General features: G+C 57.1%; 1 protein-coding gene across 2 annotated transcripts in view; it reads left to right on the forward strand.

The window, feature by feature from the left end:
- The window catches only part of CTTN (cortactin), a 33,275-nt gene extending 23,905 nt beyond the window's left edge, over positions 1-9,370 (forward strand). For both annotated transcript variants that reach the window (XM_081239843.1, XM_081239844.1), the window contains 5 exons: positions 1,817-1,971; positions 4,635-4,724; positions 6,568-6,709; positions 7,520-7,591; positions 8,076-9,370. In XM_081239843.1, the coding sequence (XP_081095969.1) occupies positions 1,817-1,971; positions 4,635-4,724; positions 6,568-6,709; positions 7,520-7,591; positions 8,076-8,212 (596 nt within the window). In that variant the 3' untranslated portion in view covers positions 8,213-9,370. The remainder of the gene's footprint in view (positions 1-1,816; positions 1,972-4,634; positions 4,725-6,567; positions 6,710-7,519; positions 7,592-8,075) is intronic.
- Positions 9,371-13,574: the final 4,204 nt, after the last annotated feature.

The raw sequence follows: 13,574 nt of genomic DNA on the forward strand, positions 1-13,574 counted from the left end.
GCGGCGGGGATCTGTTTTGGGGGGTGCTTCCCAAAGCAGAGCTAGGTTAACTGCACGTCCTCAAGGGCCCTGCTCACTGCCGGGGCCCAGGCCCTGGGAGGTCCCTGTGGTACCTGCCGCTCCCCCGGCCATGGCGTGTCTGAGCAGCATGTCACCGCGTCTGCATGAGTTAAGGCAGCCCTCTCCTTCCTCACTCGCGGGTGAGGACCAGGCTGCCCGCAGCCTGCCCTTCTGGTGCCTGCTGCGTGTGTAGGCCTCCTGTGGTCCTGGTGTCTGCTGGGGAACCGTTAAACATGGGCCAGCCTAAGAGAATATCGTTTAGTTGGGGGAATTATTACACGTGATGGAAGTGGTCAGTTAAACGCAGCACGTGGAGATCACCATTTATTTCCTGTGGACGCTCTGTGGGTCAGCAGTCCACACACTCTGGTGTCAGGACACTGGCAGAAATTGCTGAGGCCCCAAAGAACTTTTGTTTATGTGGGTTATGTTTTCTGATCTTTACTGTGTTGGAATTAAAACAGAGACGAGAAGAATTTACCATTTTATTACTTAAACATTTAAAAGTAGTGAAACTCACATATTAGCGTAATACTTTTTATGAAAAAAATAACTACATTTTCAAAACCAGAAAGTGCAGAAGAGTAGCATTTCTTTAAATTAAGGTATAGTTAGTTGATTTACAATATTAGTTTCAGATGTACAACCTAGTGATTCAAAAGTTTTAGAGATTATCCTCCGTTTACAGTTATTGTACGATATTGGCTAGGTTCCAGGGTAGCATTGTGTTACGTGTCTGTGGAATCTCCTCCGTGTTGGCCAGCTGAGCTCTCTTAGCTGCTTCTCACTCCTTCAGTCTCTCGTGACACGTTAGGGTGGTGAAGAAAATCTGGACTCCCCAGATAAGCAGTGGGAAAAGGGAAGAGTATTTTACTGGCCGTTTCCGGTCGTGTTCTCTGTACCCCAGTCCAGCAGGCAGCCGTCCAGTGCTTTTCTTAAAGGTTGGTCTCTCTTGCGCAGCAAGACTTTGTGACATCGCGTCAGGGTCACTGGAGAGTATTAATCACCGAGTCACGCTGATGTTCCACACACTGGCACCTTTCACTATACAGCGCCCCCCAGGTCACGTTCGGTAATAGTATCAACCTCGTCGCGGAGTCTCTGAGTAAAACCAGGAAATTGTCATACTCGTGGCAGTGGACACGGATTTTCCAAAATTCTGATTTTGCTTGAAAGCTTGAGTTTTCCCACTGACAACAAATACTGTAGTTGTTTTTTAACAGGATAGGCTTAGCTCGTTCCTTTCGGAGAAAGGGTCTGGCACGTACCCAAATGGCGTAACCATAGTTTGTCCATTGTCATTTCAGGGAAGATGATGTTCCAGGAAAAATCAGTTCGGCCTGCATCTCAGATAGTAGCACGTGTTTTCCCTGGAGGCCCTACGGCACATCCACAGGGGCAGTCGCGGTGGGCTCTGCCCTCCCATTTTGTCACACGATATGTTAAAAGGGTTGAGATCTCACAATCAGTACTTTTTACTGTTTTATCAAGGGCATCCTTAGGGGGATTTTTTTTCCTTGTGAGTGTCTGGTGGTAAAGAATACAGTGGTGTTCAGAACGTAAGAGCGTTCCAGGCGCAGGGCTGTGCCGTCTTCCCGCTGTGGGTGCAGCACACGCGACGGTGAAGGCCGTTCCTGGTGGGGGCTGAGCCGGCAGCCGAGGGGGTGCATCGCCTCCCGAGGGACAGGCCGCCCTGGCGCAGGCCCGGTCCGGGGGAGATGGTGGTGCCCTGAGTAAATCTCTCCTTCCTCTGTAGTGAGCAGCAAAACCAGTAACATCAGAGCTAACTTTGAAAACCTGGCGAGGGAGAAGGAGCACGAGGACAGGCGGAAGGCGGAGGCAGAGGCGGAGCGGGCGCAGAGGATGGCGAAGCAGCAGCGGGAACAGGAGGCGGCGCGCAGGCAGCCGGACGTGAGTGCGGGTGGCGCCCGGGCCCCCCTTGGCGTGCTCAGGGCCGCGTGTCTGGCTCGTTCCTGCGTCTGATGCAGGAAGTTATCAGTAGAAAGCATTTTGAACTCGCGCCGGAGGCTGTGCTCTCAGGAACTTAGCTTTCAGCCACACAGACGATCCAGTCTCTTGCCACCAGACACGAGCAGTCGACCCGCCCCGGCTCCAGCCGTGCTGCTCCAGTGCTGGGCGACTGCGGGCCTGTCCTCCCCCGTCAGGCTGGCGGCACCCATGCCCTTGTCCCAGCCCCCGTCCACACGTCTCCCCCGCAGTCTGTTCCCACCCGTCACCCTCGGGAACCCGCTGTCCCCTTGGGTGGCAGGTTGAGGACACAGAAGGCATCCCTGTGAAGAAGGCTGTCTGCTGGCTCTTGCAGCTCTTGCTTCTGGAGCTCGGGTCTGCAGGTGTTTTTGTGATTCTTCACAAACTGTCTTTGCACTGGAGAAGGTGGAAGTGGGAGCTGTGAGGGGTGAGCAGGAGGATGCGGACTCCTTCCTCTTGTACATGGACTGATGTCTGATGGCCCGGGTCCCACTCCGTCACCTACCAACCGGGCGGCCTGATACAAAGCAGCCACCGTCCCGCGGCCCACGTTCTTGCCCGTGAAACGGGTGTGGAATCGCCACAACTCGGGTGGCTAGGAAGTCGAATCTGAAATAACGTGTGTGTTGTTTTATAGATTGTAAAGCTCTATTTAAACCTAAGGACATTTCCTCCTCAAATCAGTGGTTAGGGCTCTGAAGAGCCCATCAAGGGAGAGTGGGCGGTTGAGGTAGTTAACATGCAACAGTCAGGAAACGCTGGGCGCTGGAGCCGGGAATTAAATAAGCCCTGCTAACACGTTTTTATCACATGTGGTGAAGTCGGGATGATAGCAAACGTGTATAATTACCACATACCGTTCCTTAATTGCCAGAAACTTTAAAGCTTTCTCTCCTTTAAGTTTTTAGTTAGGCGCTTGTAAGTTTTTCTTTGTTGCAGACACACACACGTGCACACTAGGAGGCATTTTTTCCGATAACTTGGTCTCGTTCTCACGTAACGCTTTCCTCGTTTTAACGTAACGCCTTCCTCGTTTTATGGCTCGGAGTTGGACCCCTGCAGTCTGAAAGCTGCAGAAGGGTTGGAGGGCTTGAGAAGAAGGAGGCTCTCGGTCGCCCTTGTCCAGCCCCTCTGCCTTTGAGGTTCTCTCGCCGTCCCTTCCGCCGTGTTGTCCCTCGCTGTGTCCAGCCCCTGCCAGCCTCTCCCTGCCCGCCTGTCCCCTGAGTGACTCCCATCGATGGGCACGGTACCGCTCGCGCCAGAGCCCTCTGGGTTGTGAGGCGCTCTCCTGGGGCAGGACGCGGCCCGCACGTGGCCGAGTGCTCCATCTGGCAGGCGGGGCGGCCACGCTTGCTCGACCCACACATTCCCGGGAGCAAGGGTGCCCCCGAGGAGGAACGTCTCTGTTCTCCGCCAGATCGGGGTGTGGGGGGGTGGAGGGGGGCTGTCACGGGTCCTCATGCCGCTGCGTGGTGGGCGGCAGGCCCGGGTCTCCAGAAGCCCACGCTCAGCCCGGCCTAGGCCCGGCCCCTTCGGGGAATCATGCGGCCTCAGGGATTTAACTCGTGGGCGAGCTGCCAGCGCCGTGAGGACTCGTGACCCTCCTGCTGGTGCGGGTCAGGCAGAGCCACACTGGGGTCCAGAGCTGCGTGGTCTCCGGAGGGGTTGGTTTCCACAGGGCAGCGCCGCCGACGCGCGTTAGGCTGACGGCTGTCGTGTCCCTGGGGGAGCGACTTCCCTCCCCAGGCCGTCAGGTTCCTGATCGGTGGCGTGGAGAAAGTCCACCTCACAGGCGTCAGCACTGGTTTCCCGGGGCCGCGCGCCATGGCTTAGGACGGCTCACGGTTACCGCCTCAGAGGCTGGAGGCCGGAAGGCCTGGGAGGGGTGACGGGGCTGCTTCCTTCTGGAGGCCGCAGAGGGGAATCGCGTCCTTGCCTTTTTCAGCTTCTAGAGCCCGCCCCCCACCCCTCACCCCCGCCCCCGCCTTGGCTTGTGGCCCCTTCCAAGCTCTGCTTTCACTGTTTGTCTCCCGCTTGTAAGGACCTGTGATGACACAGGGCCCACCCGGGTAATCCAGGGTCACCTCCTGTCTCGGGTCCTTACCTTGGTCACGGCTGCAGCCTCTTGCCCTTTAAGGTCATACATTCACAGGACCTTGGGCGTTGGGACGTCAGCATCTGTCCACCGCTGTCCATCCTCTGGCCTCCCCAAGATTCACGTCCGTGCTATGTGCAAAATCCCTTCACTCCGTTAGAAGGTCCCCGGCGGTCTCAATCCGTTACAGCATCAGCTCGGAGCCCAGGTGGCGGCGTCCAGATCAAGTGTGCGGGGGGCACTGCCGCCTCCGGCTGGTTCCGTCAGCCCTGGGGGCAGGACTGTGTGGGCCACCGGGGCCGTGTCTTGAGAAGACTTGACCGCGTGACCTTGGCTGCAGAGCAGACGCGCCCTGGACATCTCTGGCGCCCCACCTCTGTTCCGTGTTGCCTCTCCTTCCTCCGGCAGCGGCAGCGAGCGCGCTTCACGCTCGGGCGCGACCGCGGGGAGGCCTGGTGACGCACTGACTGCCGCTGTCTCTGCATTCCAGGAGCAAGCCCGGGCCCAGAAGCCCACGCCCCCCGCGTCGCCCACGCCCCAGCTGGCCCAGGAGAGGCCGCCTTCGAGCCCCGTCTACGAGGTTGGTGCTTTTATCCACTTTGCCCGTGAGTCCCTGACGCCCCGGAGACACCCTTCCCAGCTCAGCGCCCCGTGGGCGGGGTCCCTCCCTGCGCTGCCCGGTGCCCGGAGGGCAGCCCTCCTGAGCGCAGGGCCTCTCGCCGCCTCGGCTTCCCCGCCGGCCTTCTCACCCGCCCGCGGGCCCCACTGCACTCTCCTGAGTCGGCCTCCAAGGGTCAGCCGGTGCGGGTCTTTCCCTCACCCACTCCCTGCTGCCCTCGACTGGGACCACACTCCCTTCCAGGACCCTCGTCCCCGCCCGGCCGCCGCCCCTCGGCTCCCCTCCCCTGGCCTCTCCGGAGACTCTGTCCTCGGCCCTTCCTCCTCAGTCTTCAGCCCCCGGGACCTGCTCCTTTGACCCCTGGGTCACTGAGCCACCTGCCCCCCTCCCCATGGCCGGGTCTCCACAGGCTCTGGGGGCCCCCCTCCCAGAGCAGCTCGGCCCCTGCCGTCCTCAGCCGGCCCAGCCCGAGTCCCCTGTGTCCCGCTGTCCCTTTCACTCACTTGTCTTCCCTCACCTGGACGTCACCACTTAGAGCTCAGAGTCACAAGGGACTGAAACTGGCTCAGCTCGGCTGAGGCCTAAAGGGGCTGAGGGTGCGGGAGCACCGTGGGCGGGCCTGGGGCTCGGGGTGCTCCGTAGGCTCACCCCTCTGCCTGGCGGGTGTGACAGGTATGGCGGGTGCGGTCCTAGAGTCTGTAATCCCGTGGACAGGGGCCCCTGTGCACCCGCCCATCGGGGCCCGCTGCTGGGCCCGTCGCTAGCAGTTGGTCCTTTGAGAAGGCTGGAATGACACGTTGTCCTGGGGGGGCAGGGAGCCCTGCCCAACCACGTGACGGGAGGGGTGGGTGTGGGCGGAGGGGCTGCTGCGGGAAGGTAGGAGGTTAGGGCGTTGCTGGCGGCCGTGTGCAGTGTCCCTGCAGTGACCTGCTCGGGGTGACCCCCTGACCGCTGAGCGGCTCCGCGCGACCCCGCAACACCGTGTGGCCCCTCACCCTCCGATCTGTTCTCCTCGCCTCCACGGGCAATTGCCAGTAGGAGTCCGTCACTCCCTTGTTGAGCCCTGGAGTGGCGCCCGGTGCCCGGCCCAGGTGGAGCCCCGCCCTGTGGCCTCTGGAGTAGCTCTCCCGGCCTGCCGCACCCCTCTGTCACCCTCTGTGGGAAGCCGAGGCCTGACCACCGGCTCTCCCTGGGGCTCTCCGTGTGCGCCTGCCTTTCCTGACCCACGAGGGTGCCCTTAGGTGGACCCTGGTCGGAAACGCTGGTTGAAGCCGCTGTTGGTGGTGGATGTTGGGACCTGGGGTCGCGGCTCAGGTGGCTGTCAGCAGCGCTCTCTTGATGCCCTCTTGCGTGGGACTGGTTGGTCACCCCCTTGACTCACCTCCACGGAGGGTTCGGTGAGGATGGACCCGCCACCCGCGGGCCCACCTGCCCTTAGCTCGTGGGGTGGGGCGATGCCGCGGAGCTGCCGGCAGAGGCCCGGGAGGGCTGGGACCCAAAGAGGAAACGGGCCAGACCTGCCCCAGGAAAGTGGGGCTCTCGCAGCCGTCAGGTCTTTGGCGACGGCAGGACTCAGGGTGTTGGGGGTGTGAGGACAGGCTTGTGAGGAGGAACCTGGCCCTCAGCACTGCGGGACCCTTTAGGACCCAGGCGTCCGCGGGGTGTGAGCAGGTGACGCCTCCCCATCCCTGTATCTGTCTCGTCTCAGCCGGGGCTGAGAGTGGTCCGCGTGTCTCTCTTGGCCGTGTGGCCATGGTCGTGACCCGGCACGGGCCACGGGAACCGTCTCCTTGACTCTCCCCAGGCCGCGGCTCCGATCCAGGCCGAGCCGAGCTACACCCGTGAGCCTGAGCCGGTGTATAGCACGGAGACCACCGAGTACCAGGAGGCCTATGCCCCGGAGGCCGTCTACGAAAGCACGGAGGCCCCGGGCCACTACCAAGCAGGTACATGGGTCTCCTGCATCCGCCCCCGCTCTGCTTCTGTTCCCCTGCTGGCCGACCTGCCCCACCTCTGCCGTGCTTGCGGGACTCCTGTCCTCCTGCTGCGGGCCCCGGACCCCAGGGGGCTTGGCCTGGCCTCCCGGGGGGTTCCAGGAGATCCCTGCTTGTGCTGAGGGCGCTGAGAGGGGTGGGCGTGGAGGAAGGGGCTTCTGCTGCTGTTGTATCAGAGTAGAAGCTCGTGAGGTCTTCCAGGAAGCCAGAGTATGTTGAGGTCTCTGAAGAGGGAGATTTCTTCACACTCTGAAAATCTTACAGATGGATGAACACTCAAATTGGTCTTTGATTTCTAGAGATGAGGTTTCCTTTAATGTGTTTGGACAGATGTAACACAAGCCCGTTCTCCCACTTGGAGTGACATGAAAATCAGTATCAGAATCCGCACCAGGGCAGGGCTCTCACCTTCCCTGAGCACAGCGTGAGGTGTGATCGGCCGTCTCCTGCTTGCCGTTCATTTGTTCATGATATGACCTTTCCTAAAAATAGTGTTCAGTCTTTAAAATGTAAAAAATGATACCCTGAAAACGGTCAGTGCCTCTATCGAGATCATCACACGCGATTCGCTCCTTGGAGCCGGGTCCTCCCCTTGGGAGAAGGTGCCCGACGGTCCACGGCGCATCCGCCCGATTCTCGCTCGGCACCCCTGCAGCATCCTCTCCGGACTGGCTCCTCCACCCGGACCTGAGGAAGGGGCGTCTGACGGGAGTGAGCGTGGAGCTCTGCTTCCCTCTCAGGCCCTGTTCTGGTTTATTCTAGAGGAGGGCGCCTACGGGGACTATGAGAACGACCTTGGGATCACAGCCGTCGCCCTCTACGACTACCAGGCTGGTGAGACACCGCCCCGAGGGCCCCAAGTGATGGGGGCGGGGCTTCCGGTGGTTCGTCTCTTCAAAGTCTGGCTCTCAGAGCGTTATTTACAATTTTTAAAAAGAATTTATTTTGGAACAATTTCAAGGTTATAGAAAAGTTGCAGATACAGTGCAAGGAATTCCTGTATCTACCTCAACCACACTTCATCTGCTCTGGGTTAGGGTTTTGTTTGAAGGGCTCTCTGCCCTGTCTCTGTGTCCGCCCCTGTGCGTGCAAAGCCACCTTCACAGAGTAGGGGAGACAGCGAACACTCCACCCCCAAGGAGCCTCCACCCCCAGGACCCTGCACCCCCATGGAGCTTCCACCCCCAGAACCCTGCACCCCCATGGAGCCTTGGTAGGAGGCCACCAGCTCGAGGGGCTGCTGGAGGGTTTTCCTCCGGTGGCTGAGCAGGGAACGCTGAGTGTGACCGCTGCCCTCTCTCTGTGCCCTCCTCCCTAGCGGGCGATGATGAGATCTCCTTCGACCCCGACGACATCATCACCAACATCGAGATGATTGACGATGGCTGGTGGCGCGGGCTGTGCAAGGGCAGGTACGGGCTCTTCCCCGCCAACTACGTGGAGCTGCGGCAGTAGGCAGCTGGCCACGCCCTCGCTGTAGCTGGCCACGCCCTCGCCGTCTGTGGCCACGCCTGCCTTCTGGTGTTTTCTTCAGGGTGCCGAGGGGAGTATGCATACTGCTTTTATATTTAATACTTTTGCTGATGCTTTTGAAAGTGTTTACGCCACAGAACTTGCTAATATATTGTAATCATGCTCCTTGGAGGACTCGGTGATTGTTTTTATGCATTTAAGTTTTTTTTTGTTTGTTTGTTTTTTGTTTTTTGTTGTTTTTTTTGCCAAATCAACTGTTGCCTGGAGCCACTTCGGGGACCTTTGGTCCTGTGTGCGTGTTGTCCCTGCCCACCTCTCGCCCTCCGCTCCAACGAGGTGGGGGCAGGAGTCCCTGCCCAGGGTTTTGGAGGAAGAGGGAGGGCCTGATAGGAAGTTAGAATTGCGGGCAATCGCTAGAAAGTACGGGAGCTGCCCGCTCAGTCGGAGAAGCCTCTCGCGCTGTGAAATCCCAGTCTTTGCTGGGTTTCAGCAAAGACCCCCCCTTTCTCCGTGGCTCCCTCCTCGTCCTCGTTCTCTTGGCTCCCCCGATGCCCGGCCTCCAGGAGGGCTGCTGGGCCCCTGCCCCCCCCACCCCCCCCCGCAGTGTCACCAGTCCCTTAAAGACTGTCCCTCCCGCTGTCCCCAGCCCCGGGCAGCTGGCCTGTGTCCGCCCTGTGGGGAAACAGCTGCTGCTGGGGGAAGGCAGGTCCCTTCCCCGTGGTGAACCGCAGAAACGCTTCCCATCAAGGAGGCTGTGATGTTTTTGCCAAAATATCATGTTAAGTGACAGCAAAATCTGATGGATTGACTTGGCTGAGAATGTGAGGTGAACAGGAGGGAGTGCTGTGGCCCGAGACGCTGCCGTGGCCGCTGCGGGGAGCCCATCCCCCGGGAGAGACCGCGAGGCCCGCCAGCTCCCGCACGTGGTCGGGGCAGCGTCCTCCCGGTGACCACGTGGAAATGTCTCTGGTGTCGGGACGCCAGTGACCGTGAGGTACACGTTTTCTTTCCTGAAGTGCATTTGCTTTACCACGATTAGGTCGGGTTTTATATGCAATTCTTGTATCTGAATTTCTGTAGCACACCTCATAGGTATGATTTTTTTAAATTAAGTATTCAAAATAAACTTTTTTGGATCCACTTGCTGCTGATTCAGTCTGCATTTGGTCGCTTCATTCTATAGTGGGGGATGGCTTTGCTGTCACCACCCAGCGAGGTAAAGCCTTGTATTTGTCAGCTCTGGGCCAACTAGCTTCCCTTTTGGAGAGGCACGCTCCTTCAAAGGTATTTTTTGGGAGGTGAAATGTTTTAACTCTCCAATTATCAGTCATTTGTGCAAGGATTCCAAGCGAGACGGAAAATGCTGTGTCTACGACTCCTTTCCGAAGTACAGTTTTCAAGCTACGTTGTGGGGTGATTGCAGTGTAGCCCAAGGTGTCATTTTCCTCTGGGGCGCAGCCGTCCGGGTCCAGGAGACAGTGGCACTGAGCGGAGGGTGGGCAGGCTTGGGTGGCGGGGGGAGAGGGGTCGCAGCTGCCAGGTCAGCTGAGAAGCCCCGGAGGTCGTGGGCGGCAGCAGAGAAGGGTCAGGACTGACACGTCCAGGCCGCCCTGCTCAGTGCTGGTCCGCTCCCCGTTGTGTAGTTTCCTGCTTTGGAGCCTCCGACGGTGAGGGGTGGGGCGTGCTGCGTGCTAACCCGGCTCCCCGGTTTCCAAGGCGGTAGGCAGGGCTCCCCTTGCAGGTGGCTTGTCTGGCGGAACGAGAGCTTCGAAGCTTCTGGAAGATGTGCTCTCCCCAGCCCCCTCTTGAGGGCCTTGGCCTGGCGGGCTGCCTATATCCTCAGGCAGGTGTGGTGGTGACCTTTTGCTTTCAAGCTAAGACTGGAGGACTGTTACAGTGGCGCTCTCTGAATACTCAGGAATTCGGAAGTCGGCCCTGGCTGCCCCCCATCGTGTTCCTGACTCCCCGGGTCTGGTGGGAGCTGACCTGGGTTACCTGGGAGCTGGGAGCCTGAGTTCCTGGGCTCATTTCCTTCCCACCAGACCCCCCTGTGGAACCTTCTCGTGGTGCTGAGTTGCCCCATTGAGCCCCTTCAAGCCTGGAGGTAGCACCATTGCCCCCTGGACACTTGTGCTGCCCCTTGGCCAGCTCTGCTCGCGGGACCCAAACCTGAGAGGCCCCCTCCCCCCACGGCAATGGGTGGGGTCCGATGGGAGGCCCCAGTGCTGGGAGTCGGGCCGCCCTGCCTGCAGCCGCCTGCGGGGGACGCTGCTCCTGAAGCAACGGGACAGGGAGGCTTCCCCACGATGGGGTGAGGGCAGAACGGGACAAAGGCGGGGGCAGGAAGGCCCCAGCGTCTGCCCAGCCCGTCTCCGCCTGTGACCACCTCTTGGCCGTGTCTGCGTGACGTGCCTGTGTGTGTCCTGCTGACCGCAGAGCCTGGCGGGCAGGTGGGGCCTCTCGGGAAAGGATGCCCTGTTCGGATGCTCTGCGCCCTGGACGTGCCGCGTGGAGCGTGCACCTGCTTGACTTTACGCTCTGATTTCTTCATCTGAAAAAGGGATTAAAAATGGCGTCCTCTTTCCTCCCAGACAGGGGCTTCAGGACTCATTCTCCATACTTGAATTTGGAGTGTTTTGCCAGGATACACCTTAAGGATCTGATGGGTAGAGTGTATGCATCTTACCAGTAAGACATAATACATTTTAGGAATTTGTTTTTCCTGAAACATTAGGAGACCCTAATCTTATTCTCTCAGACCCAGGTTTTAAATTCTGTTTTGTCTTTTTTTTTTCTCCCAATATCCCTTTGGATATTTCTTCTGACCTGTCTGTTCTACCCTGGGAAGACAAACTCTGCATCTGTGATTGTGAAAATGACAAATGGAAGGGAACGTAAGCAAATAGAAATAGGTTGGCTGAGAAGCTTCTTTTTTCCTACCCACTATTAGAGTTATAATATTGCTCTTTCAGTGATACCCAAAACCACCTGGGACAGTTGAGTTGTCATTTGTGAGCTGTAGAGATTTCCCACTAACATCTGCCATCTCTAGATTAATGTCAATATTTTCTCTGTTGATCAAACCTCCTATTTGAAACGGAAACACCGGGCTTCCCTTGTGGCGCAGTGGTTTAGAATCCGCCTGCCAATGCAGGGGACACAGGTTTGAGCCGTGGTCTGGGAAGATCCCACATGCCGCGGAGCAGCTAAGCCCGTGCGCCATAACTCCTGAGCCTGCATGCCACAACTACTGAAGCCTGCAGGCCTAGAGCCCGTGCTCCAAGAGAAGCCACCGCAATGAGAAGCCCACGCGCTCACCGCAACTAAAGAAAGCCCGTGTGCAGCAACAAAGACCCAACGCAGCGAAAAATAAATAAATAAATTAAATAACTTTAAAAAAAAAGAAATGGAAACACCACCTCCCGAGTGGGCTGTGTGAGGAGATGTGTGTGAATGTTTTCTGTAGGCCTGATAATAACCTCGAGTGGACAGAATAGTGATCTGTCAAAGATGTCCAGGTGCCAGTCCCGGGAGCCTGTGACTGTGTCACCCTACATGGCAAAGGGCAAGTAAGGTCTCTAATCAGCTGGCCTTGGTTTGGGGTTATCCGATGGGTGCCATGTAATCCCAAGGGTCCTTAAGAGTGGAGGAGGGAGACAGAAGGGGTATCAGAGTGAAGGCCTGTAAAAGGACTCGACCAACCCATGCTGGCTTGGGAGGTGGAGGGAGGGGCCACGAGCCAAGGACTGGGGGCGCCTCTAGAAGCTGGAAAAGGCAAGGGAACAGGTTCATTCTGGGAACCTCCTGCAGCCAGGAGCCCCACCCTCACCTTGGTCTTAGCCCAGAGAGACCCCCGCTGGATGCTGACCTATGGAACTGTAGGGCCGGTAGGTGTGGGGTCATTCGTGACAGCTGCCACGGGGAGCTAATCTCCCGTCCTTAGGCTGTTTTTGAAGAGCAGGGTCCCTATTTTCCCTCTCCTCCCCCACGAGGCCGATATCAGGTTGCCAGAAGGCGCTGGATCGATGATCTGCAGCTGATGTAGTGACTGAACGAGTGACCCAAGCTGCCGTGGTGTGAGTGTTGAGAAGTGGCTTCAAATCAAAGTCGTTTCCCTCGGCCAGTGTTCCTCGTAGGTGAGGCCCTGATCCCATACCCATTCACAGCCAGTCCCCATTCCCCTGTTTCTCCTTTCTATAGTCTGGAATATGTGTGTGATGGCTGGCCTTCTGCCAGCTGTTTTGGACTATGAGGCACTTTGAAGGTCCCCTCTGAAGATGCCGGAGCAGAAACAGAGCTTGGGTTCGTGATGACGTCATGGAGCTGCCACACTAGTCTTGCCTGCTTCAGTCCTTTTTTTTTTTTTTTTTTTTTTAATGAGGCAGAGAAATAAACTAAAATAAAGAATGATGCCCACCATCCAGTTCTACAAGGATTAAATCATTAGTCACTGCAGCTGCTGATGGACAGTGCACCCTGAGAGGAATTCAGGACAAAGAACAGGACGAGGCTCTCTGTACTGTGGAAAGACAGGCCCCTTAGATAGGTATCTCAGAAGAATTGTAATGAACCCAGGTTCTTGCATCTTCCCATACACAGAAAACACACACACACACACAAACACACACACACACACAAATCATTAACTGAGATGGATACCTGTTGCTCGTGACTACCAGTGACCTTCTGTTTTTTTATTTTTATTTAAAAAATGTTTTTTGGCTGCACCACGTGGCGTGAGGGATCTTAGTTCCCCGACCAGGGATCAAACCTGGGCCCCTGGCAGTGAAAGTTCTGGGTCCTAACCACTGGACCTCCAGGGAAGTCCCAACAGTGACCTTTTATTGAGAGGTATGCTTGGCTGTGCATGTTCCATAGCTGGCCATATACAGACTGGCCCCTCCCCCTTCCCCTCAGAGCAGATCGTCAGAGCTATCTGAGAGGTGGTCTCCAGTTCAGGTTCAGTTCAGTAAGAACCTGAGTGAAACTCAACTCACAGCTCAGGTGTCTGTGTGTGTGTGTGTGTGTTTTAACTTGATAAAGCTTTTATTCTATTTAAACCATTGTTATTTTCAGTATCCGTTGTAAGTGCAAACACAATTCCCAGTTGATTCACTGGGTCAATGAGGAGGAAATTTCCCTGTAAATAGGTTTGCTGTAGCTTACATAAGAGAGCGTGTTTCTTCGTATTTTTGCCAAATATGAGTATTGTAAAAATTTTAAATCTCTGACAATCTAGTAAGTGAAAACATATTTTTTTGTTGTTGCTTGTGTTTAATTTTACTTCCAGTGAATGGCTCCCTTTTTTCTTCCTTTTCTCCTTTGTTTGCTTCCTTTCTTAAAA

This window comes from Mesoplodon bidens, assembly GCF_964165515.1.
Source record: "Mesoplodon bidens genome assembly, chromosome: 7".
Taxonomy (NCBI): domain Eukaryota; kingdom Metazoa; phylum Chordata; class Mammalia; order Artiodactyla; family Ziphiidae; genus Mesoplodon; species Mesoplodon bidens.